Here is a 23,342-nt window from a genome sequence, read left to right as displayed (position 1 = left end):
CGGTTTTGTGTGTGTGTATATATATATATATATATATATATATATATATATATATATATATATATCTCGAATAGGTCCTCTGGATGGGTTCTTCTTAGTTGAAATGTTTTGTCTCTGCTCCAAGCAGTCTGAAGAATTACTGATTACCTCAACCTGAGTTGAGTCAAGTAAACTTTATTATCCCCGAGGGGGCATTTTTGTTCAGAGAGCAGTGAAGATATAAAAAAAAACAACCACTGAAGAAAAAGAAAGGGAAAAGAAAAGGCAAATCCATATTAGTCCTTACAATGTGGACTCTGAATTGAGCAGGCTAAAAACAGCAGCAGGGATAAAGGATTATTTCAGTCTCTTCGTCTTAAAATATGGCATCATACATCTCCGTCCCATGAAAGATGGCAATTTGAAACGTTTTACTAAGTTCTGCACATGGAGAAACCAGATTTTTATTATTTATTTGATAACTAGCAATATTCAGATCTAAAATAATATCTCTTTTCTGCCACTTCAGCCAGTTTTGGTTTGGGTAGATAACACATCCCAAAGCAGCAACCAGTCTCATGCCATAGAAGCAGAGATCTCAGGATCTCCTGGTATTAATATTGATGGGGTTTTAATGAGATCAAAGCTAGATTATTCTCTCTTACTTCAAAACAACCCAGCTAGTTTTATCACATTATCTGAACAAAAAAAATAAATACAAAATGATTATTATGTTTAATAAGCTGCTGTTGTTTTTAATATCACTGTTGTTGGAAATTATTTATAGTTATAAAAACGCTTCTAGGTCAAAACAATCAAATAATTCATTGTCATGTTAAAAGGATCTTTGTTGTCTGAAGATAAAGTGAATCCCTTTTTTTTCAATAACGTTGCGGATAAAGGAAATTCCTTCTCCTCTTCTGTTGCCATTTACAGACTATAAACTGAAACATTTTTATTAAAATCAATGCCACCTTTTAAGCCCCTTTTTAGACACTTTATCTGTTAAAGTTCTGAAATAGTGGACTCTGCTGCACCTGCTTCTAATAAATATATCATTTATTGCTTTGTGTGAATTGTTCTTTGCGTTTTCATGCAGAAAAAATATTTGTATTAATTTTCATCTCTGCTCTGCGTGGTTTACTGTATGAACAGGCGAATCAGCACAGCTTTCAGTGTGCAGGGCTAAGCATTGAGGCGAGGAAAAGATCAGATCTGCAAACATTATTCTAAAAAGCTTCCTTCTAGGCGATGGCAAAGTTTTTTTTGTGCATTTTGCAATAATAAGGAAGACCTACATCTTCCAACAGTTTCAACCAAACACTCCAGTCACCCAGAATGTTTTTACTAGCTCTGTTTGTCCTTGTTGTTGTTTGCAGAAAGTTAATTTATCAGCGAAGGAAGAAAATGCCTTCCTCTTTAGATCAGTATTCCAATTATTTAATGTCTTGCTGGAGCTTCTACTGGGTTGCTGCTCTCAGCTCAGTTAAAGTAAACTTGTCTGCAGCCCATTTCTTGTTACATTATGTTTAGATGCACACTGTCAAAAAGTTTTTCCTCAATTGTGGTAATAAAATTCCAACAAACACAGTGAAATATGAGGGAATTACATTTAGCTGAAAACATCATCACAGGTCAACCCTAAACTGTTGCAAGTCCCTTAAACTCTCTGGGATAGAGAAACAGATGACAACTTTAAACTAAATCTGCGGGGGGTGTTGGCAGGAGTGACCCTGTTTTTTTTTTACAGCAAAAGGAGCTTTTCTGTACTGAAAGTGAATGTTTAACAGATTGACTCGCGTTCTCAACTCTCGCCTCCGTCTTTCTGTCCCCAGATTGAGAAGATCATGACTCTTATTGGAGCTGGCATCGATTTCTCTAGAGATCAACACTATGCTACACCAGGTAAAGTAGACACATAGTCATTTCCTCTTATTTTCAGCACAATAATGTGAACAAAATGGGGGAGACTTTCACTGCTTTCTTTAAAATTAAACAAAAAGTTGCTGCTAGGTGTTGCTAATCAGATGCACCGGAGCGCCCGATCGACGTAGGCTGACCGCCTCTGTAAAAGTGAGTGTTTTGGGCCGTTTGCTGGTCTGTATCATGCAGGGCTGTGTTAGCAAAACGCAAAGTCAGAAAGACAAAAAGCTCCAGAGCAGCGAATGATGCGGCTCATACAACCTAAATGGCAGCAGCCTGCTGTGAGAAAGATTATTCAGAACTGGAAAACATTTGGGACAGTTCTCAGCAGGACCTCCTTGCAAATTCACCCCAGGTCACCCCTTCCCCTCCTCAGACAAGTTAAAGATTAACCTAGAATTACATTCCACACTCTACAGGCTTCAATTATTATGGTAAATGCTAAAAGTTAGTGGAAGGAAGGTTACAATGAGGCTTATCCGCTATTGATGGTTTGGAGGCGTCGACACGAGAAACACTTCTCTGAGAAAAAACACGGCAGCACTAATTGTTGCAAAGTTGGACCTGAGTGAAACAAAGTTTAGTCATACAGGCAAAAACACTTTCAAACAAAGCATTACACATGGAGGTTAAGGGGGGGGGGGTGATTTGGGCTTGTCTTGCGAACTCTGGATCAGTCAAGTATGAATTATACAATATATTCTGGAGTCAACTATTACATTTTGTTCCATTTATGTATGTAGCCTCAATTCACTACACACTGTGCCAGGGCACTGTACAAAAAAAAAAATAATTCTGTTGACTCATGCTAGCAAATTCCAAGTAAAGTACATACAAACCAATTAAGCCTAGTTATCAAACACTTTAGTCAATTTCTTTTTATTATTCAAATTGGTTAAAAAGTTTTCTAAGGAAACCCAACTGATTGCATCGAGCCATTGACCTGCACCATTAACTACTCCCGCATGGCCATGCAGCCACAGCGGACAGTCGCTTGCGTAGTGTCGTTGACTTTGAAGCAATCCCTCATATTGAGCGTGCATGTATCGACAGTAGAGAGGAAATCTCCCCTTTAACAGGAACAAACCTCCAACAGAACCAGGCTCAGTGTGAACCACCGACTGAGGGTTTAAAAAGACAGAGCATACACACAAAACGAACACAGAAGCACTGAACCAGGAGTACTTTCTATGTGAAAGAAAACTGAAAGGCATTACCAGCTCCTTTAGTGGCTTCATCTAAGGAGAAACACAGCTAAGCAGATTCTAAAGTCTAGATGATAAAGGAGAGCAAATAGTTAGAGGAGGAAAGGCTCAGCCAATGGCGATGTCTAGGAGAGAGACGGGGTTAAACATTGAGAGACACAATTTAGATGTCCCTGCTGGATCACCCTGGATTCAGATGGCTAAACACCTCTTCAGCTTGTCAGCAGAAGAATGTGCTCATGAGCGATGATTCTGATCTGTTGGACTACCTAACACCTAAAAAATGCTAAATATCTTGGGAACTGGAGTCGGCCACGCCTGCCCTGGTAGGATTTAGAGTGAACTTTGCAGAAATGCGCAACCTTCAAAGAACCAAAAACATTTTGTCAGGAAGACCGAGACAAGCCTTCTCCACAATAAAGCGAGGAACTGCTAAAGGGAGGCCACAAACAAATGCTTCAGGCCATTGCTGCTAAACATGGCTCCAAATCCAAGGTTCGACTTTTTCCATGACTGTGTACCATGACCTGCTTGGCGATATATTTAACTGTATTCGTTATCTTTAGGCAATGTGGAAAGTGAAGTTACTTTTAGCCTTAATTTGATGATCAGCGACTTAATTGCATTTGTTGCTGGACTTTAAGTACCCTGTCCCTGCTCTCCTGTTACTGTTCTGGCTTTTCTGAAGCCCGTCATCGGGAGTGATGGATGGCCCACGGGAACCGTAGCGGTAACCCGAGCGATCGACTCCTTCCCTTTAGCATTCCCCTCTCACATCGCTCAACGTTCACCTTGACTCTGCATTGGCTACTTTTCAATACATTTCATCAGTGCGACACCTCCTCTCTCCACCCATGCAGACTTTTTTTTATTCTAACCCTCTGCTTGTGTTCTGCTCTGCACCGGAGAGAGCTCTTTAAATATTAACGGCTACGCATGTCAGCGGGCTGAGTGCATTTTCAGTGTGGTTCGGGGGGAAAGCTGACACTTGAGCATTAATGGGGTTAGCGCTCCTTCGTGGGCTGCGTCGCTCTGATTTGATGTGGAGTCTGGATCGACAGCTCTGCACATGTGAGCCTCGGCCCCGCCTCATGGTTGCTGCCGGCGTCAGGAAACCATCAGGGGGGACTCGCTGGAGAGAAGTCTCCCCGGTTAATTCGCACACGGGAAGCCGCGTCACTCTTTCCCCTCCTCTCCGATTACTTCACAGTTTGACAACGATGCTCGGACTTGATTGGCTCAGTGCCCGCCGCCTCCCGTGTTTTCAGCTTTTCGCTGATTAACTCATCAGAGTGAAAGATATAGCTGAGGAGGAGAGCCGAACAAGTGCGCGAGGGGAAAAGACAGACGGAAAGATGTTTCAGGAACACAAAACCAAGTGCAAGTGATGAGGGGGTTCGGATGGAGGCGGGTGCTCTGAAACGGTAGCATGAAACGACAAAGAGAAGCCACCTGCAGTATTTCAAAGGGAGAGGGGGGTTAGAGTGCATGGGAGTGGAGGGAGGGAGGGAGGGAGCGAGTGTAAGGGAGGAGAGGGGGAATAACGGGCAGGCTACACTTCGGCATGCGGGATTAGGCAGTCTGCTCTGCAGTACGGAGGATTTCAGAGGAACGGTCGTTTCCCTTTTGGACTTTTTTTATTTAGCTCTTTTGTCCCCAGAGGAGAGAATCCTATTTTTTTTTTTGTGAGCAAGCTAATTTGTTTAAAATCTTTCTAACTTCTAAGGGGACCAAATGAAAATCCCATCTGATAGAGCGTTGGATCTGTTGCAGGTTGAGCGGATCTGAGGAATACTGAGTGGGAAAAAGAACGTTGTTTTAGTCTATGATCTCTGTTTGTCATGTTGTCCTTTTATTGTCCCGTTAAAGGTGAGACCCAAGTCCCATATGCATTTTAAGTATTGGGATACCAGATTTGCTGTGATGTTCATGGAGCTGAAATAGAAGATTTTATTGTGAGGATAACAGGCAGTCCTGTGTTTGGACTGGGTGGCTGATCTCAGCCCAGGCTGCTGACAGCTGTCATTGTGGCGCTGCTTTGTGATCAATCTCAGCTCCTTTGCTGTCATGTCTGAGGTTTGCCCTTATTCCTGCTTTTCTTTCTCTGCGTGCCAAAAACGATGGGAATCTGTCGATTTGTCCTCAGTAGACTGGAGATGTGAACGAAGGATGGACCTTTAAACTGCCCGCTAACCAACTTTCCACGTCACTGAAACCAACCACCTGCATATTCACTGAACTTATGAACTCAAGTCAAGTCTGGAGCTTCAAGAATTTTACCGTCAACTAATTTACACTCTGGCTTTTGTCTTTTTGAAACTTTAGAAATGTTTTCATCTGTTCCCAAAATGCCTACAGCAAGGAACTTTGTGGCTATCTGCTAGGACTCCTTGCAGTTTTCATCAGTCCCTTTCGCCCCCCCTGTGAGGGGCGTTTTAATCCATCTTGGCTAACTGTGGTTCAGCCCCCGCTGCACAGCGGGAGCTGACTCCCTCTCCACGGAGGACACTGTCTCCACCGGCGTCTTGCTGCTTGTGCGCTCGGCTCTGCTGGCCGAGAATTATGTGGCAATGCCACGTCTCCTCCTCAGAGTGCCGCTGCTACCGGCTGAAAGGTTTCTCTCTGCTGAAGCGCTTTCCCCTGTCAGCAGGTGCTGCAGGCCGGCTGCTGGACCAGCCCGTTGGGGACTGGCTGGAGCACGTGGGGCTGCCGCAGTACGAGAGCAAACTTCTGCTCAATGGCTTTGACGACCTCCACTACATGGTGAGTCTTTTCCTTTATTTTCTCTGTGACACTCGTCTCTGTTTTTCCACTGTATTTATTCCTTCTTAACCTTCCAACTTTCTTTTAGTTTTCCCCTCATCCTAGCAAAACTCCATATTGCGACTTTGTGGATTTATCTAGCTGATCCCATTAACTTCATCCCAAATGTAATAAATTATTTTTTCTGCTGTTGGAGCAATAGTGAGTTATTTGTCTTTTTTTACCGATGGGTTTGGTTCATAATGCAATCATGTAATTGGATGATATCTTGTGGAACGTGTGCAATGATTTCGGCTTAACTCAAATGTCAGAGCGTCGCCTTTCTTTCTCGTGTTATAGATTGAATATCCACAGGCTTGCTGTACAGTGCCCTGCAAAAGATCGAATGCACTTTCCACTTTGACACATTTCCTCCAGATTCTCCATAGTTTTATCAGTATCTTATGTGATAGAGAAACACAGAGTGGGGCATAATTGTAAAGCAAAAAGAATAAGATGCATGGTTTTCAAGTTTTCTTCAGGTAAAAAGCTGAAAGGTGTACCTTGCATTTGTCTCCAACCCTTAAATAGAATTCACTTAGTAAATAGTCTACCTGTGTATAACTTGAGATTAGTATGAATCCAGCTGTTCTGTGAAGGTCTCAGAGGTTTGTTTGAGTACACACTCAAAAGCACTGCAAAAGCATTCACCCCCTATTGGCTTTTTACCTACTTTGGTTACATTTCAACCTGCAATTTCAATGTTTCTTTTAAATCTCTTTTAATTTAATCAATCTGCTTAAAATGCTCTTAAGTTGGTGTAGTGAAATGAGAAAAATATAAATAAAGTGAATTAAGAAGAATAAAAACTAAAAATTGGCAAGTGCGTATGCATTCACCCTCTTTGCTACGAAGCCCCTAAAAAAGTCTGGTGCACCCAGTTACCTTCAAAAGTCACATAAATAATGAAATGAGGTCCACTGGTGTGCAATCCAAGAGTCACATGATCTGCCAGTAGAAACGCACCTTTTCTGAAACACCCCAGAGTCCGCAGCACCGCTAAGCAAGAGGCATCAAACCAGAAAGACCAAGGAGCTCTCTGAACAAGTCAGGGACAAAGTTGTTAAGTGCAAGTCAGGGTGGGGTTCTAAAAAAAATCTACTAATCTTTTGATGTTCCTCTGGGGCACCATCAAATCCGTCATCTTCAAATGGAGAGCACATGGTACCACAACGAACCTGTCCAGAGAGAGCCGCCCACCAGAACTCACAGACCGGACAAGGAGGGCATTAATCAGAGAGGCAGCACAGAGACCAAAGGTAACCCTGAGAGAGCTGAAGAGACCACAGCAGAGACCATGGGACCACAATAAGCTGGACTCTCTGTGCAGCTGAGCTTAAAGGAAGAGTGGCCAGAAAATAGCCTTTACTTTGTGTTAAACATAAGAAGAGACGTTTGAGTTTGCCAAAAGCCACATGGGCGACTCCCCAAGTGTAGGGAGGAAGGTGCTCTGGTCAGATGAGACTAAAATTTGACTTTTTAGCCCACCAAATAAAACGCTACGTCTGACTCCAACACATGCCAGTCACCCCAAAGAACACCATCCCCACAGTGAAACATGTCGGAGTCAAAAGAAAGAAAATGGGTGATGCTAAACACGGGGAATATTCTGGATAAAATGGTCAGGTTTAAAACAGGATTATGTTATAAAACAGTATCCTCAAGGGTATCCAAATCATCTGAAAACAGTACGGAGCACGGTTCAACTCCCCAAGCTACCACGACATCACCTTTCACCTAAACCAGTGGTTCTCAAACTTTTTCTGTCATTCCCCACTTTGGACAAGGGAGAATTTTCAAGCCCCACCTGTCCCCATCGCCCCAACACAATGCTAATGAAATATGCAAAAATCTTAAAATGTTTCAATTTTATTGAAGTAACAAGTAGTATCTAAATACAAACTATCTACATCAAATAACAGCAAGCTCACAAATAAAGAAAATAAAAATGCAGCTGTGTCAAAATTTGTATCAAGCTTAGAAAAAATTAAAGTGCCACACTGCAATATGTTAATAAAAGAAAAGAAGTAAAATCCATCTGGCAAGACAGGTCTATCCCTGCATTAGTGGCTGCAATGAGCCTGTGTTGCATTGCACAGTTTCTCAAAACGGGGTTGCAGGCTTGATACTGCCACTCTCAAGTCATGCTCAATGTTCAGCTGAGATCTGTATTTTGTTTTCAGTGAAGCAACAGCTGAAAAGCCCATCTCACAGAGATATGATGTGGCAAAGGGAAGAAGAATGCACACAGCTCTCTGCCCGATGAGTGGATACTCCCTCTCCACTCCAAACCAGAATTCACTAAGAGTCTGAGCATTAAACCTGAGCCTCAGGGTGGAGTCAGACGTCATGTCAATAAACTGGTCCTCCTCAGCAGACCTAAAATCAGCAGGTGCTGCAGAGAGAATAGAAAAAAATAGACTTACTTTATTTTTCATTGCATAATAAACACAAAGAAATCAGTTTGACAACAATCCATTCCAGTTAGCATACAACAGAAATAAATTCATGTATATTATATGAGTATAATATTCAATAAAATGTCAAAATACCAACCTGCTGCATTGAATGGATCCATAAGCCAGGCATACTGGGCACTGTTGTTTGGGAAGTATTTTTGAAACAATCCACTCAGGGAAGAGAGGTGCTGCTTAATACATGGGATCACTGTGGTGGCTCCAGATTCAGTGGTTTCAGCAACTTCACTCAGGTTCTCAAAGACATCTATGTTTTGCTGATCGAGGCGCCTGCCCCATACCTCAAGCTTTCGGATGAATGCGGTGATCTTGTCTGCCAGGTGAGGTAGGTGCTTGTCTTTGCCTTGAAGCTGAAGATTTAATTCATTCAGCTTGCCAAACACATCGCTGAGGTAGGCCAGTTTCAACAGAAATTGTTCATCACTGAACTTGCTTGCAGACTCATACATGTGCTCCTCTTCCAAAAAGATCCGAATGTGTGCCCTGAGCTCAAAGACGCGCGACAGCACTTTACCCCGGGACAGCCACCGTGCTTCACTGTGAAACAGCACAGATGTGTGATCAGCTCCCATTTCCTCACAAAGTGCGGCGAATAGTCGCGCTTTCAGAGGTCGGGTTTTGATAAAATTTACCACGCTCACAACTTCTGTCAAAACCTCATTTAGTTCAGGGCTGAGCTGTCTTGACGCGAGCGCTTCCCTGTGAATGACACAGTGCGTCCAATGCGAATCTGCCGCAACCCTCTTTATTAGCGCCTGCAGCCCGTTTCTTGAACCTGCCATGGTCTGTGCGCCATCAGAGCAAAAGCCCACACAGTTTTCCCATTTAAGGCCGTGTTCTTTAAAGTAATTGTCCATGATCTTAAACAGTTCATCGGCTGTGGCTCTATTTTTTATGTATTTGCAAAACAGCAAATCCTCGCACAGTGACTCGCCATTTACAAAGCGGACGTACGAAATGAACAAGCAGTCTTTATTGCTGTCAGTAGCTTCGTCCACTTGTAATGCAAAACGACTGTCTTTTAATTTTTCTATGAGTTGCTCTTCAAGATCACTGGAAATGTTGCATATACGCCTCGCAATTGTGTCGTTGGACAGGGGGATGGCTTTTAATTTTGCGGCGCTTGTCTCGTCAAGCATAATTGACACCATGTCTAGAGCAGCGGGGAGAACGAGCTGCTCGGCAATTGTGTGCGGTTTTTTGCATTGCGCGATTCTGTATGCTACTCTATATGAAGCCATCTGTGCCTTACTGTTTACTGATGCAGCTTTTACCATGCGAGTCTCCTGTTGACGGTATTCTGCCAGTTTTCTTTGAAAGAAATCAAGAGGCTTATTGACGTGACTGGGGTGTGTGGTCTCTAGGTGTCTTCTTAATTTGTTGGGTCTCATGCTGTCTGCTGCTAGCGGTTTAAGACACAGGACACACATCGGTCTCTCCTCTGTCCCCACCACCGCTGCCGTGAATCCAAGAGCAAGATACCCTTCATCATATTTTCTTTTTGGTTGGCTTTTTGGTTTATTAGGCCCGTCTGGTTGGTGTCTCTCTGCTGGTGCCGACTCGACAAGTTTTGAGGTCCGTGTCACAAAAAAATCCATGTTATCTTGCCCACAATAGCCTGCGACCCAATGGCGCGAAACAGATGTATACAGATACAGATACTGTATGTGAGCGCGACAGTGTTGCCAACTCCTCAGTAAGGAAAGTAGCTATTGGCTGTGCTAAAAGTCACTAGAAGTCACTGAATGACATCATCGCCTAATTTGCATAATCTGCCACATGATGTGATGTGTAAATTATTGGCGCTGTGGGAGAAATAACGTTGTTAGAGACAGACAAAAAGTGAATAAAGACACTCAGAATATATAGAGCTACTTTTTTTCTGTCCATTAATGTTTATTTATTATTATTACTATTATTATAATAATTATTATTATTTTTTTCTTATTAATGTTTAATTTATTTCAATACTAACCCTCCTCCTTTACCCGGGTTTGAGACCGGCAAAATGAACCATAAAGACACACTATGGCGGAGTTACAATTTAAAAAAAAAAAAGATTTTTAACGTTTTCTTTTTTCTCTTGTGGTCCACCAAGGAGCCTACAAATCACGGTAAAACATGAACATGTGGCTGTGTGAATCAAACGCCGTTATTTATTTAAGATAAAATATTTAAAATTCAGTTATTTATGATCAACATGCGCCATCAATCCCGGCGCAGGTGCGCTTTATTTGCAGTCTGGACGCTGAGGGTAAACTCGCTGTGTCGCTGACTGAAGCGCTGAGAGGGACTCCTGCGGTAGCGGGAGAACGGGGTTGGGACGGGGGAGGCGCCCCACGGCAGCACCTGCCGCTGGAGGACAAGAGTATGAACGATACATGCTTTCACGTAAGAGTGTCCAAAATTCGCTAGATTTGTCGCTAGTCGCTTTTTTGAAAAAGAGTCGCTGGAGGGGTCTGAAATATAGCGACAAAGTCGCTGAGTTGGCAACACTGGGGCGCGAAAGGTTATCCCGTTACAAATAATATGCCGACGTCACGTCAATCATTATTTTGGCACTTCAGTTCCAGGTCAAATTTTTCTCATATCTAATGTTCTTTTAATTAGACTGCATGTAGGCTAGTAATGAGTACTTTGTGGGTTTGATAGGTCTAATAAGCGGCTACAGAAAGCTATAAGAACAGTTTGCTCTCACACGTTCTACATTTATAGCCACACAACACACACACACACACGCCGGAACTTGGCGCGCCCCACCTGTCACGTCTCAATTCCCCACCAGTGGGTCGCGCCACACACTTTGAGAACCGCGGACCTAAACTGACAAGACGGGTGCAAGAAGAGCACGAATCAGACAAAAAACCAAGAGGTCTGTGGTAACTATGAATGAGCTCCAGAGATCCATCACACAAATCCTTAAAATGATATGTTAGTACTTATTGCGACGTGATTAAAATGTAGGATTTTAAATATGTTTGCGAGGCAGCCTTATAGCAAGCAGTCAGACTTTCTGCCTCATCTGTTGATACGTGGCTGAGCCTCGACTCGGGTCTGTCCAGCACTTTCAGTCCGTCTGGCAGGATCCCATGAGGCTGGTGTCACGGCCGCTCAGTCAGAGCTGAAGCGGCTGGTAGCCGGCCGCCTCGCCGGAATGGACAAACATCAGAGTGATCAATGGGTGTCTGTTGCTCCGGCGACACGTTTCTCCCAGCGGTTAGCGTGCGATGCCACTGTGCGTTAGCTCAGGTGCTGCTGGGAGTAATGAGGAGTGATGGAGGAGCGAGCGCGGGACCCAGCTGGTAACGGCAAGTTGGAAACAAAACAAACATGGTCAACTGTGAAAGAGGCGCAATAAAAACACATTTGCTTTCTCATCCTGCTCAGAAATCATCATTCACAGACAACTTGAAGGAGTTTTGGTAAAGACGCTCTGTTAGTTTAACAGCAATAAGCATTAGCTGGAAACCAAATGCACATAACAAATGAAGGATTGCAAAACGAGAATCTCTTGCTTTTGTCTTCGCACAGAAGTGTGCAGGACTGCTTGATGTATGCCTGGGCCATCTTCTTTGTGTTTTATGTAACACAAGATTGCAGCTTTGAGCACTTTTTCCCCCCTTTTTCATGCTCATGTTTAAGTCTGTGTTAAAGCCTCTGAAGTTTCTCCCTGGGTATAATCATACTGCTGGCTTAAGTAGCTCACACTCGTCTTCCTCAGCCATGACTCCTCTCTTTTTCAGAGCAGAGAGCTGGCGAAATTTCTGTATATGATCAGCTTTGGAGACCATCCATTTTCCTAACATCCCTGGCTGGTTCAGGGTGAAGCTACTACCTATAAATGTTTTTTAAAGGCATATAGCCACGTAATATGGTTCGCAAACAAGATGATAAAAATAAGGTTATATACACCAAGCCTTCATCTTGATAGTGTCTTGATGGTCCTTTTTAAGCCTAAAAATTATGATAAAATTGCTCTCGGACATGATTAACAGATATAAACAGACATGCCGACATTTAGCGACAGTATCACAGAACTAAGACAATACCTGTTTGCTTAATTTATAAATATATTTTAAATAAAGCCGGATGGAGCCTGGCTCTCTGCAATGCCTCGCAGTAAAGCGGCAGATCGGCGTGATCGAAGACCAACTGTTATAAATTAGATAAACCAATCTAGAAAAACATTAAGCGTGTCATATCAGAACATTTACCCACGTCAGTCAACTCTGCGGTCATATCTGAGCCTCAGCAGGGTTAGCGTCCGCTTCAGCAAACACCAACGTTCGTACTGTATTCCCAGCCACATTCCAGGCTTGGAATTATATATTTTTGTGCTATTTTTCAATGGATCTTGAACCATTCTTCAGTGTATTGCTAGGAGATGCTAATAGCCGTTAGCCGCTTCCTTCTTTTATCCCCTGCTGCGCATGCGCAGTGTCATACTTCTGTTAATACTGTGAATAAACAAAAAAGAAAGGCTTTATTTACTAACAAACTATGCAAAAATAAAGCATAAAACACCAAAAATAACAACTGATATGCCAGCAGGACGCGATTATCTTTGATACAAACTTCGTATGCAACCGGCGTGAGTTATTGATGTATAAGTAAATAAACGTGGCTATGCACCTTTAAATTAAGTTAACAACCAAGGTTTCTGGGATGGTTCATGTCAGCTGTACCTGGTGTTCTGCTGAGATCACTAATTAAACAGGTTTTACTCTTCCACTTGGCCTACCATGATGTCAGTCCTATGCTTCAGGCTCAAGATTTGGATCAATAGGAGCTCTGATTGTGTTGTGTTCTGCTCCTGAAAGCTATTAGACGCTTTTTATCGACTCCTGGAGCAATGTCCTGCCCAAACATAGCTCCTCTCCTCCAGGCTGTGAGTAGTGCTGTCTGAAACAGAAAAGATCCTTTTTTATTCATACGATTATCTTCTATAACACGCTTCCAGGTTTCTTACACGGCCTGGAATAGTCTGCAATAGTGTGGAATTTGATTTCACTATTCTTCAGACCTGAATAAATATGTTAAAAGCATTGAGAAATACTTGTATTTCCAGTCTAATCTCATATTCCTTCCTTCCTTCCTTCCTTCCTTCCTTCCTTCCTTCCTTCCTTCCTTCCTTTCTGTCTCTTCTTCCTTCCTCTCTCATTTCCTCCATTTCATTTCCATTTCCTTGCTTCCATCTTTGTGTCCTACATGTCTTCTTTACCTCTTTGTCTTTCCTTCTACCCTTGTTGCCTTTCATCCTCGCATCCTACCTCCCTTCTGTCTGTCCTTCCTTACTTGTCTCCTACTTCCATTCTTCCCACATGTCATCCTTTCCTTACTCTCCTGGATCCATCTATTATACCCTCCTTAAATCTTTCCTTTCTCTCTTTCCTTCCTTCATTGTGTCATTCCTTTATTTATTTCCTGCCTTACATTCTGCATACCAATTTCTGGTTGTTGCAGACTCCACATTTAAATCCTGCACGTTCTACAAAAGCCTGTCACAAATTCATAGAAAACTTTTGTATTATAATATTTTTAAATGATCATAAATTACTGAACTCTAGAAAATAAGTCTAGGAAACTCTGGACCTTTGAGTAAAATATGTGCAGGAAGGTTGAAATTCTGGTGGTTGTTAGACTCAACCCAGTCTCTGTACTGTTGGTGTTCCTCTGTGTCTGAATAAAGCTTTTATGCGGTCAGCCAGAAATGAGGAAATTGGCTTTGATCAGGAAATTCAGAAGCAATAACTTCATAAGAAGTGTGTTTTCATCGGACAGTTGCTCAGAGGCTGCAGCAAGTATCAAAATGTCCATTAATGTGTTTGTGCTGCATTTCTCTAATCTCTAATTCAGCTGTTCCTCTACGGTTGTCATCTTTCAGTACAGTTCATATTGCAGCTAAAAGCCTCCAAACTGTTCTCACTGAATTCTGTCAATGCTAACAAACCCTGCAGAAAAATCCAATAATGGCTAAATGCATTAAGCTCTAAGTGAATGTGGATTGATTCATTGATTCTTTCGCTGTCTATTGGTTGTGATGTGTCAATTTCTATTTAAAAGCATGTGCAGTTTGTTATTGGGGGGAAAAAAAAGGTTATTTTGCATAGCCAGTCACAGCTTTTCTCATGTCTGAATGGTTTGATCACAGCCGGTTTAGCGGGGGACACTGGGATTGTGAATGTTACCGGCTGGACGTCCTTCAGATGGACCGAATAATCTGTGCTCCTGATTGTCCGGCCTGAATTCAGAGTGCTTTTTGTCCAGTGGGGAGTCTGTGGCTTTTCTCCGGATAGGCAGAGGATCGTTTGAAAAGAAGGGAGTGCCGTGATAGAAGAATGAGCAAGTTAATAGAGGGTTTTTTGACCCCTTTGTTGTTTTGTTCTTCTGTCATTTTTGGGCTTTCAGACCAGACTTGTACAGCAAAAAGTATCTTTCCCAGGACATTTTGTGCCAATCATTCATAATTTTGGACACAGCTTGAGGACATTCTGTCTTTGATTTGATAACTGAAGAGTTTATGGTACTAGGTAGGGCTGGGCGTTATGGACCAAAAATAATATCTAGATATTTTTAGGCTCAATCCCGATATGCAATACTTATCTTAATATGTTTTTCTCTTCATAAAGTAATTATAAAAAAGCATCTCTGAATCAAACCAATATCCTAAATGTCTTTTGGACAGCTGTAGATAAATATGAGAAACTGCTGAAAAATAACCTTCTGGAACACATAAAAGTATTATTATTATTATTATAACATGAGATAGACCATCTCAATATAAACAATATAGTCTTATCTTTTTATTTTATTTTATTTTTTAAGATATTTTTAAAATCTCGATATGTTGCCCAGGCCTAGTACAAGGTTCCTACACGGTCATTAAAAATCTGGAAAAATGTAGAGAAGAAAGAGTTGACTAGACCCTGAGCCACGAGTAACACTAAAACTGGCAGAAAACATGTGAGTTTACATGAGTATAGATTAAATCTGTTGAATCGTGCAATGATTTTTACCTTTCTTGTGTTTTCTGTCCAATAAGTTGGTACCTCAGAGTTGTCTCCACAACATTTAGTTTATCGAATCTTTTTAGCTTACAGAAATAATTAACACTGATATGAGAAGTAATTAGTAAAGGTAATAATGTGCTCTGTACAATAGCAGTGGTAACAGACAATATCTGTGTTTTTTCCCTTCTGTCCAACAAGATATTAGAGAAAAATGTCTTAAATAGTACCATAAAAAACATGCTTGACAGAGATAAACACCCAATCTGATGGACAGACATTTAGGCACGCATTCTGGTGTTTCTCTGAGCTCACTGTAGCGCCGTAAACCATAAATTAACTTCTTAAAAGTCCACATCTCAAGAAAAATAGTTTTGATGCAACAGGTTGTGTAAAACAACAGGGCCCACAATTCAAAAATGTTTCGATTTATACTGACCAAATGCCCGGCAGAAAACAAAAATATGTGTAGTCAGTGTGTGTAGCTTCCCCCCATAGAGCCATTTATCAGTTCATCTCCAGAGGCTGTAATGCAATCATCCATACTCTATAAAAGTGCTATTATCCATGGAGCTTCCCACAATGCTTAGCGGCAGGGGCAGCGCTCAGAGGGTTGCTGCTTGGAGATGACGGTCGTTATGGCATCAGCTGAGTGTTTGGTGTTAATAAAGCTAAGACGATGCATCCTGATGTGAGCTGGAGGCGGTGATGTAGAGTTCAGACTCAGATGATTTTTTAAAAGCGTTCAGGCGATCCTTTTTTTTTTTTTTCTATAACACACCTGATTTTTCATCTATGTAGATCTTCTTATTCATTAGTATACAAATAAAATGTGGTGTTTAAGTGGGTGATATAGCGCTCCTTAAGGGTGTGATTCCATATATGACCCGACACTGAATGCTCTACAGCTTTTACTCTGACGGTTTGGACAGCTACCCTCCCTGATTACATCCACAGCCCCTGAATGGGATACAGCTCCTCAGGCTTGACCTACTGGCGACCTCTCCTCCCCGTTAGCGCCGCGTAAGTCTGAGCTCCAGAGGATTAACCTGAGGCCCACATTGAAGAGTCAGCCTCCTGGATACTGAGGCGTCGCAGTTTGTCCCACGATGCAGCAGCTCCACTGCACCGTTTGATGCTTGCAGATGAGATTTAGTTGCTGACCTTGTCGGTACACGGCCTGCGAGTTGCACCTGCAGCTCCTGCTGACGTCTTACCGGCCGGTTTGAGCAATGTTACTCGATGAAGACGTGTTTGTTGCACTGACAGCCTGGGAAATCAGCACACAGGGCAGTAAAATAAAGGATGTCCACTCCTTCGCGGCTTGCTTTTCGATCTTTGTGTAAACTCCAGTTACCGGGGCTCGGATATTTTTGCTCCTGCATCTCATATTGCTGACCTCTGTGCAGCTCAGACATTGATTTATGGATATTTTCTGCATTATCTGTTATCTGTCACATTGTCTCCAAGGTGATATTTTATGTAACCAAAGACTGACATTGCATCCCCATCAGCTTTGTCTTTTCTAGTTAGGTCTCTCTCTTAAGAGGGTATCGAACCGGCCCTCTCACAACAGTCTGAGAATATCACTTTTCCTGCAATCTGCATACTTGGAATCAATACTAACTCTCCAGCAAAGTCTTTTTTCTCAGGGAAAATCGGTCTTGCTTACAATTAACCCCAGGATGAAAGCAGTCTGTTTGGGATTAAAAAGAGATGATTAGATTATGTATTTCTAAACTGGATTATTCTTTGAGGGGTTGCATGTTTTTCCTCAAAGTCCTCCCGAGAGTTTATTTTTATTTTTATGGTCACCGTTCTCGTCATGGCAGTAACGATGATGATGCTTGTGCTCGGTTCTGCAGGGGAGCAACGTAATGGAGGACCAGGACTTGAGAGAGATTGGAATCACAGATCCGAGCCACAGAAAGAAGATCCTGCATGCAGCGCGCTCCTTACCAAAGGTGACGCCGCACTAACAGACTTCATTTGGTATCTCTGCATATTGATTCCTACGATGTTGCACATTTTTTCTTGACACCACAGCAGTTAGTTGAGTTGATAAAAGTAGGAAATTCTGCTTATCCATGTGTAGTTTTTTTTAGACCTACTATTCTTGAGCTCATATTTGTCATATTTATACCTTAAAACTCCACTATAAATACACTATCACTGTCTAAATCAATCAAAATATGTAATTATGTGTAACTTTTTTATTGTAATCTAATTTTACCACACAATTTTAAGTATGTGGTTGAATTGTGACAAAAATATGGAAAAAGGCTTGAATACTTTTGCATGGTACAAAAATTTACCTCCAGCTTTTTTTATTTTTTTTATCTCAAACACTTTCCAACTGATTTCTTACTAAATTTATTATGGTAAACATCTGTTCACAGGAACTGAGATGCAAGAGAAAAAAAACTGAAGATTTGCCTTTTCATTGTTAGATTTGAGCTGTTATTTTTTCTTCTCACATTACTGCTGTTCTCTATTATTCAGGTTTTACGTCTAACAATAAAACAGATTATTGTGCATTAAAGGCTCTGTTGGTAGATTTCCAGCGTAAGGATGGAAGTCAAGCCTGTTTTTCCCATATGCAAGACCAAACGGAGTATAAATTAAAAAAATAAATACTAATCTTTGATCAAAAAACCTGCTAGAATTGTATTATCCATTCCAACAATCCCTTAATGTATGCAGTAAGAAATAGTTCCATGCGTATTTACACTTGACCCATGTTAAGTTGACTTAATATTTGATGTTTTATCAGTTTAGTACAACAAGCTAGATTGTTTTATTACAAAGTGCCATTTGCGCAATTATTAGGCATGTGAGTATTTTGACCAAATCTTCATCTTTATGATTTTATTATGATGTCATCAACAGACTCAAGTTAACTGAGAGTTTAAACTCAAGTCAAACTCAGTTCATGTTGTTGAGAATATATAAGTTATTTATTGCATTTGTTTCTTAACAACTATTCTTTCATTGGTCATTGTTAAACCTCAATACAGTTATACCCACTGATATTTGAAATAACATTTAGCGACACCAGTTCATTCTTTGAACCATTACTACTTCATCATCGTTCTCCGGAGTCCTCCAAAGCCCTCTGTGACCCATTGGGTGTCCTTCAACAGGTGAAAGCCCTGGGATGTGACGGCAGCAGCTCCCTGTCCGCCTGGCTGGAGAATCTGGGTCTGCACGAGTACCTGCCCAACTTCCTGGCCAGCGGCTACCGCAGCCTGGACTGCGTGAAAAACCTGTGGGAGCTGGAGATCGTCAACGTGAGTCGGGGCGACGCATGTGGGGCTGTGCATAGTAGCAGACGGTCAAATTAGTTTCCGAGTGTGTATCACAAAAGTCGGTTTGACACTTCAAACTCTGAAGGTGAACGCTCTGATGCAAGGAGGATGTTTTCAGTGCATTTTGTTCTAGGAAGCGACAGATTTGCTTTTTGGGGGGTCATTCAAAAAAAGTAAAAAACAAAGCAACTGGACTTGTTTTCTATAGTTGAAGACGTTTCGCTTCCTCTCCAGGAAGCTTTCTCAATTCAAAAAGGCTGGAATAATGATGAGTACCAAGCTTTATACTACTGCCCAAACAAAAGCCTTGTAATGGCTTAGATAACATGCAAATTCAACCAAAACAGGTCCACCCCTTAGTAATGGACGGTTGTTAAAGCCATTAAGCCAGCAGATTGGACCGAAACTGGTCCACTCCTCTGTAACGGGGAGTCGTTAGGGTTGTTATTGGCCTAGCTTAAAGGAGCGATGTTTTGATCACCCATATGAGGATGAGAACTGAGGTGATGATTGGACCGGAATTAATTCTATAGCTGTATTGTAGGGTTTTGAGAGTTGGAACCTAAGGCCTCCTCCTCTGTTTAAGGTTGTTTTTTCTCTCTTAACGTAGATGGCTTCCATCACAGCCCTTTCAAACCATCTGTCTTCTTTGTCCAAAATGTGAACATTTTGGTCCTCAAAAGAGTGTCCTTTGTCCTTAAGGTGTAGGTGGACAGCAGAGAAACAGTTTGTGAGGACACCTTCTGTTCCAGTCCTGAGAGAAACCGTTTTATCTTGTCTCGCAATAATAACTGTGGATTATCCTTTTAAATAGGCCCGCGACTAAGTGCAGGTCGTTATAGGGACACATAATAAATACTGCTTGGATGAGTCTACAAATAACTTTTTTAAATGAGCGATGACTTTGCATAGTTGAGGGATCTCTTGTTTTCGAAAGTTTTCTTACATGTTCTTTTGTCTCTTCAGTCGATAATATCCCGCTTTCTTTTCTCCGCAGGTGCTTAAGATTACTTTGCTTGGTCACAGGAAGCGCATCATAGCCTCCTTAGCAGAAAGGCCTTACGAGGAGCCTCCTGTCAAACCTCCCCGGTTGTCTCAGATCAGGGTGAGAACTCGTGACCTTCTGCACTATCTGGTCTGATCGGATTTGCCTTCTTAACTCTGTTTTAATTGACAGATATGGAAAAACATGTTGGTGACTGTGGTACATATGTGTAAAAGGGTTTAAAACAAATCAGTCTTTTAAGCACATCAGCGCGAGCTCACACTAAAAAAAAATCTAACCCAAACAATTACAGGCACCTCTTAACAGCCTAAAATATGAATTTTTATTTTTTAAGTTGATCATAATGTCTTGGAATCTTTAATTAGTAATCCACGACTTTTTGTTTGCATAAATAAGACATGAGGCTTTCCTCTTTGGTGCTAGCCACTAGGCTGGACGAGGACCCAAGATCATCATGCCAGAACACGCTGTAAGCAGGAAATAAATCACTCACAGCCATTAAACGCCATCTGTACACCAACCAGGAGTTTGAGATTTAGGCCTAACTCTACTAGGATTTGGGCTTTGTTCAGATGAGAATAAAGGCTGCTACACACGCCATGAGATCAAAGAGCTTTTTTTCTCGTAGTCGGGGTGGAAAGAACATGAAAAAAGTTTGTTTTGGCTCCGTCTTTACATAGTGCACGCTCAGCTGCAGAAGTCCGCCCCACGTCACCTGGCAGGGGGACGGGGGGCACAGAGAGAGCAGGAGAGAGTAGACGTCCCACTGCAGCGCACTGTTGATGGATCTAATGGCAGATAGAATTGCTACTTCAATAAAGTTTTGTTTATAAAAAAAAAAGTAACGGTGGATACCGGCACCACTGTGTTAATATGATGTTATTGAGCCATTAGAGCCGTCAATATCAAGACTACATCATAACAAGAGGAAACAGCACAGCTATTAACTATGGCCTTTAGTTGATCTGTGGCTCCTACTGCTGTAGAGAAGTCTGAGTGGACCATGAGGTAAAAGATGGAGGAAATGCAACATGACAGTTCAAACTGCAGATGCTTAAAAATATCCAATACATCTGATTTAGTACAGCACATGGAAATGGCCCAAATCTCATTTATTTATTTATTTTTGAGGAAGATATTGGAATCGGCTAGTTCACACTGCTGTGACAAAGATCGGACATGGGTCGACTTTGCCCACTGTGTGAACATTTTCCAAGACTGAAGTCTTCTGCAACAAACACTCCAGATGTAAAAAAATTGGGTGACGTCATGAGGATCTGTGATTCTGGCAACCTCGTTAGAATGAATGAAATCCTGAACATAATGAACTATTTAGACATTTTTAAATAGAAATATGGTCGATTTTACTGGTCATCACTGGTCCTTTGTGCATAACAATGATCCAAAACATATGGCCAAATAAAAGACAGAAACAGTTCACAAGACCCAAAAATCAACCTTCCTTCTCTGTCCCCATTAAATCCTTTAGACAACCAGTAGGGTTAGAGATAGAGACCAGTACTCTGGACCATCTGTAGAAATTAGTACCAACAGTGGAGATGCTAATAGTTTTCTAACCATTGCTAACTGGGATTTCTTTACAACATATTTTTTGTATACCAGCTAACTGAGGAGCTGTGTCTGGCCTTTCCCTGCAGTGTCAGGAGCTGCCAGGATCCCAGACCTCGTCTCCTCTCAGTCACATGGAGCCCTACACCGGCCGCTCTATGGACCTTCTACTGCCCGCAGCAGAGCCGGGTAGGAAGACGGCACCAGAATCGGACTATGACGTGGCCCAAAGATATCAGAGCGGAAGACAAAAGCCTCAGGTACGAGCTTAAACCTCTGGCATGTAGTGCCTGTAGTTTCCGTCTTCCAGGCTTCTTTGATGACATTTGTGTCCCGTCAGGAGCGATACGAAGACATTCACCAGGAGCCTCGGCTGACCCTGCGACCACCGAGTCTAGCGGCGTACGCCCCCGTGCAGAACTGGCACCACCAGCCTGAGAAGCTCATCTTTGAATTCTGCGCCTATGAAGCTAGCGTACGCCGATGACTTTCCAGTTCTGATTTTCTCCGTTTCTGCTCTCGTTTCATATTATCAATCTAGTTTTACTGTTTGCTTCCAGTATCTTGGTTCCATGCTCATCAAAGATCTGAGGGGTATTGAATCCACGCAGGATGCTTGTGCCAAAATGCGGGTACGTGGCGAGTCTCTTCAGCAACCAAGACGACATACATGCATGCGCTGTCAGCAGCAAATCAGCCTTGTGTGTTGATATGCCTGTGTCTGCTTCTTCTCCAGAGGTCCACAGAACAAATGAGAAAAATGCCAACCATCGTTTTATCAATCACCTACAAGGGTGTGAAGTTCATAGATGCAGCGAACAAGGTAACAGTGTTCACACTCGCCACCTGAGGCACTCCAGATCTTGTACTGGTTGCGTTTCATGTAGGGATATAACGCTCCATCTTTGTCACAATATGATGTTATATCGATTTGTTTGGATCACGATACGATTTTTGCCCGTTATTAGATTAGATTAGATTCAACTTTATTGTCATTACACAGGTACAGGTACAAGGTAATGAAATGCAGTTTAGGTCTAACCAGAAGTGCAATAGCAGCAAGTGCAGGATAAACAATGGTTCCATAAGTACAAGACATAGGTTTTTACTGAATAAATATAGAGATGGAAACTATTATAAACAGAATTTTACTGATATATCTGTCCTATGAATATAATATATACTGTAGATAGCTAGTATTGTGAACTAAATTTACAGCTGGATATGTCCCGAATATAATATACAGGTGGATATTACTATAAATAGAGTTTTACAGATATGTACAATAGCATAATATACAGATGATTGTTATTATAACAGAGTTTACATGTACTATGAATATATGTACAGATGGCTATTACTATAGGCAGACTTGTGAGCATGATATACAGGTAGCTATTACTATAAAATGAATAAGTAAAGTTTGGACAGAAGCTATTTAAATTAAAGAAAATTAAATTAAAGTGCGGTGGAAGGTAATTGCATATTACAGTTAAAGTACGGTATTGCAAATGTATATGTAAACAATTGGTTAATATTCACATTGCTATCAACTCACAAGAAAAGTATGATTGGACCAGTTTATTTCTGTGCTCTTACAGCTATCAGCCTTTAAAACCAAAAACTGCTTTCTTCTAATTTAAAATAATAACAATACGTCACCTGTTCACTATAGTCTCATGCCTGAATTTCAAAATAAAGGCGTATCTTAAAAATGACGATACGGATCGATATTTTCACATTGCATCGATGTAACTTGATCGCTAATCATTCAATCAGTGCATGGATGTGGATCGATGTGTAGTTGCACCCCTACGTATTTGACGCGAGATGATCGGATCGACGTGGTTAAGTAAAAAGCCTCGCTAATGACACGTATTCCTTTTCGCTGCAGAACATCATCGCAGAGCATGAGATCCGTAACATATCCTGTGCAGCCCAGGATCCAGAGGACCTGTGTACGTTTGCCTACATCACTAAAGACCTGCAGACCAGCCACCATTACTGCCACGTCTTCAGCACAATAGATGTGGTACGTTAAAACGCCGGTCCGCGCCGTGCTTCAC

The 23,342-nt window shown here is 41.8% G+C and overlaps 2 protein-coding genes across 2 annotated transcripts in view; one reads left to right on the top strand and one right to left on the bottom strand.

Moving 5' to 3' along the window:
* The window catches only part of LOC105928605 (ankyrin repeat and SAM domain-containing protein 1A), a 100,204-nt gene that overhangs the window by 68,165 nt on the left and 8,697 nt on the right, over positions 1-23,342 (top strand). Inside the window, exons 16-25 of the mRNA XM_021318191.2 lie at positions 1,815-1,884; positions 5,755-5,870; positions 17,259-17,357; positions 18,537-18,683; positions 19,699-19,806; positions 21,366-21,536; positions 21,617-21,751; positions 21,837-21,908; positions 22,013-22,099; positions 23,171-23,308. Coding sequence (XP_021173866.2) covers positions 1,815-1,884; positions 5,755-5,870; positions 17,259-17,357; positions 18,537-18,683; positions 19,699-19,806; positions 21,366-21,536; positions 21,617-21,751; positions 21,837-21,908; positions 22,013-22,099; positions 23,171-23,308 — 1,143 coding nt within the window. The remainder of the gene's footprint in view (positions 1-1,814; positions 1,885-5,754; positions 5,871-17,258; positions 17,358-18,536; positions 18,684-19,698; positions 19,807-21,365; positions 21,537-21,616; positions 21,752-21,836; positions 21,909-22,012; positions 22,100-23,170; positions 23,309-23,342) is intronic.
* On the bottom strand, positions 7,763-10,331 carry LOC118563926 (zinc finger BED domain-containing protein 5-like). The gene is made up of 2 exons (XM_036140170.1): positions 8,466-10,331; positions 7,763-8,304 (listed from the first exon to the last, which is right to left on the bottom strand). The coding sequence occupies exons 1-2, from the start codon at positions 9,982-9,984 to the stop codon at positions 7,973-7,975; spliced, it is 1,851 nt and encodes a 616-aa protein (XP_035996063.1). The 5' UTR covers positions 9,985-10,331; the 3' UTR covers positions 7,763-7,972.

Source organism: Fundulus heteroclitus, chromosome 1 (assembly GCF_011125445.2).
Source record: "Fundulus heteroclitus isolate FHET01 chromosome 1, MU-UCD_Fhet_4.1, whole genome shotgun sequence".
Taxonomy (NCBI): domain Eukaryota; kingdom Metazoa; phylum Chordata; class Actinopteri; order Cyprinodontiformes; family Fundulidae; genus Fundulus; species Fundulus heteroclitus.
The sequence above is the reverse complement of the archived record's forward strand: the minus strand, read 5'-3'. Positions and strand labels throughout refer to the sequence as shown.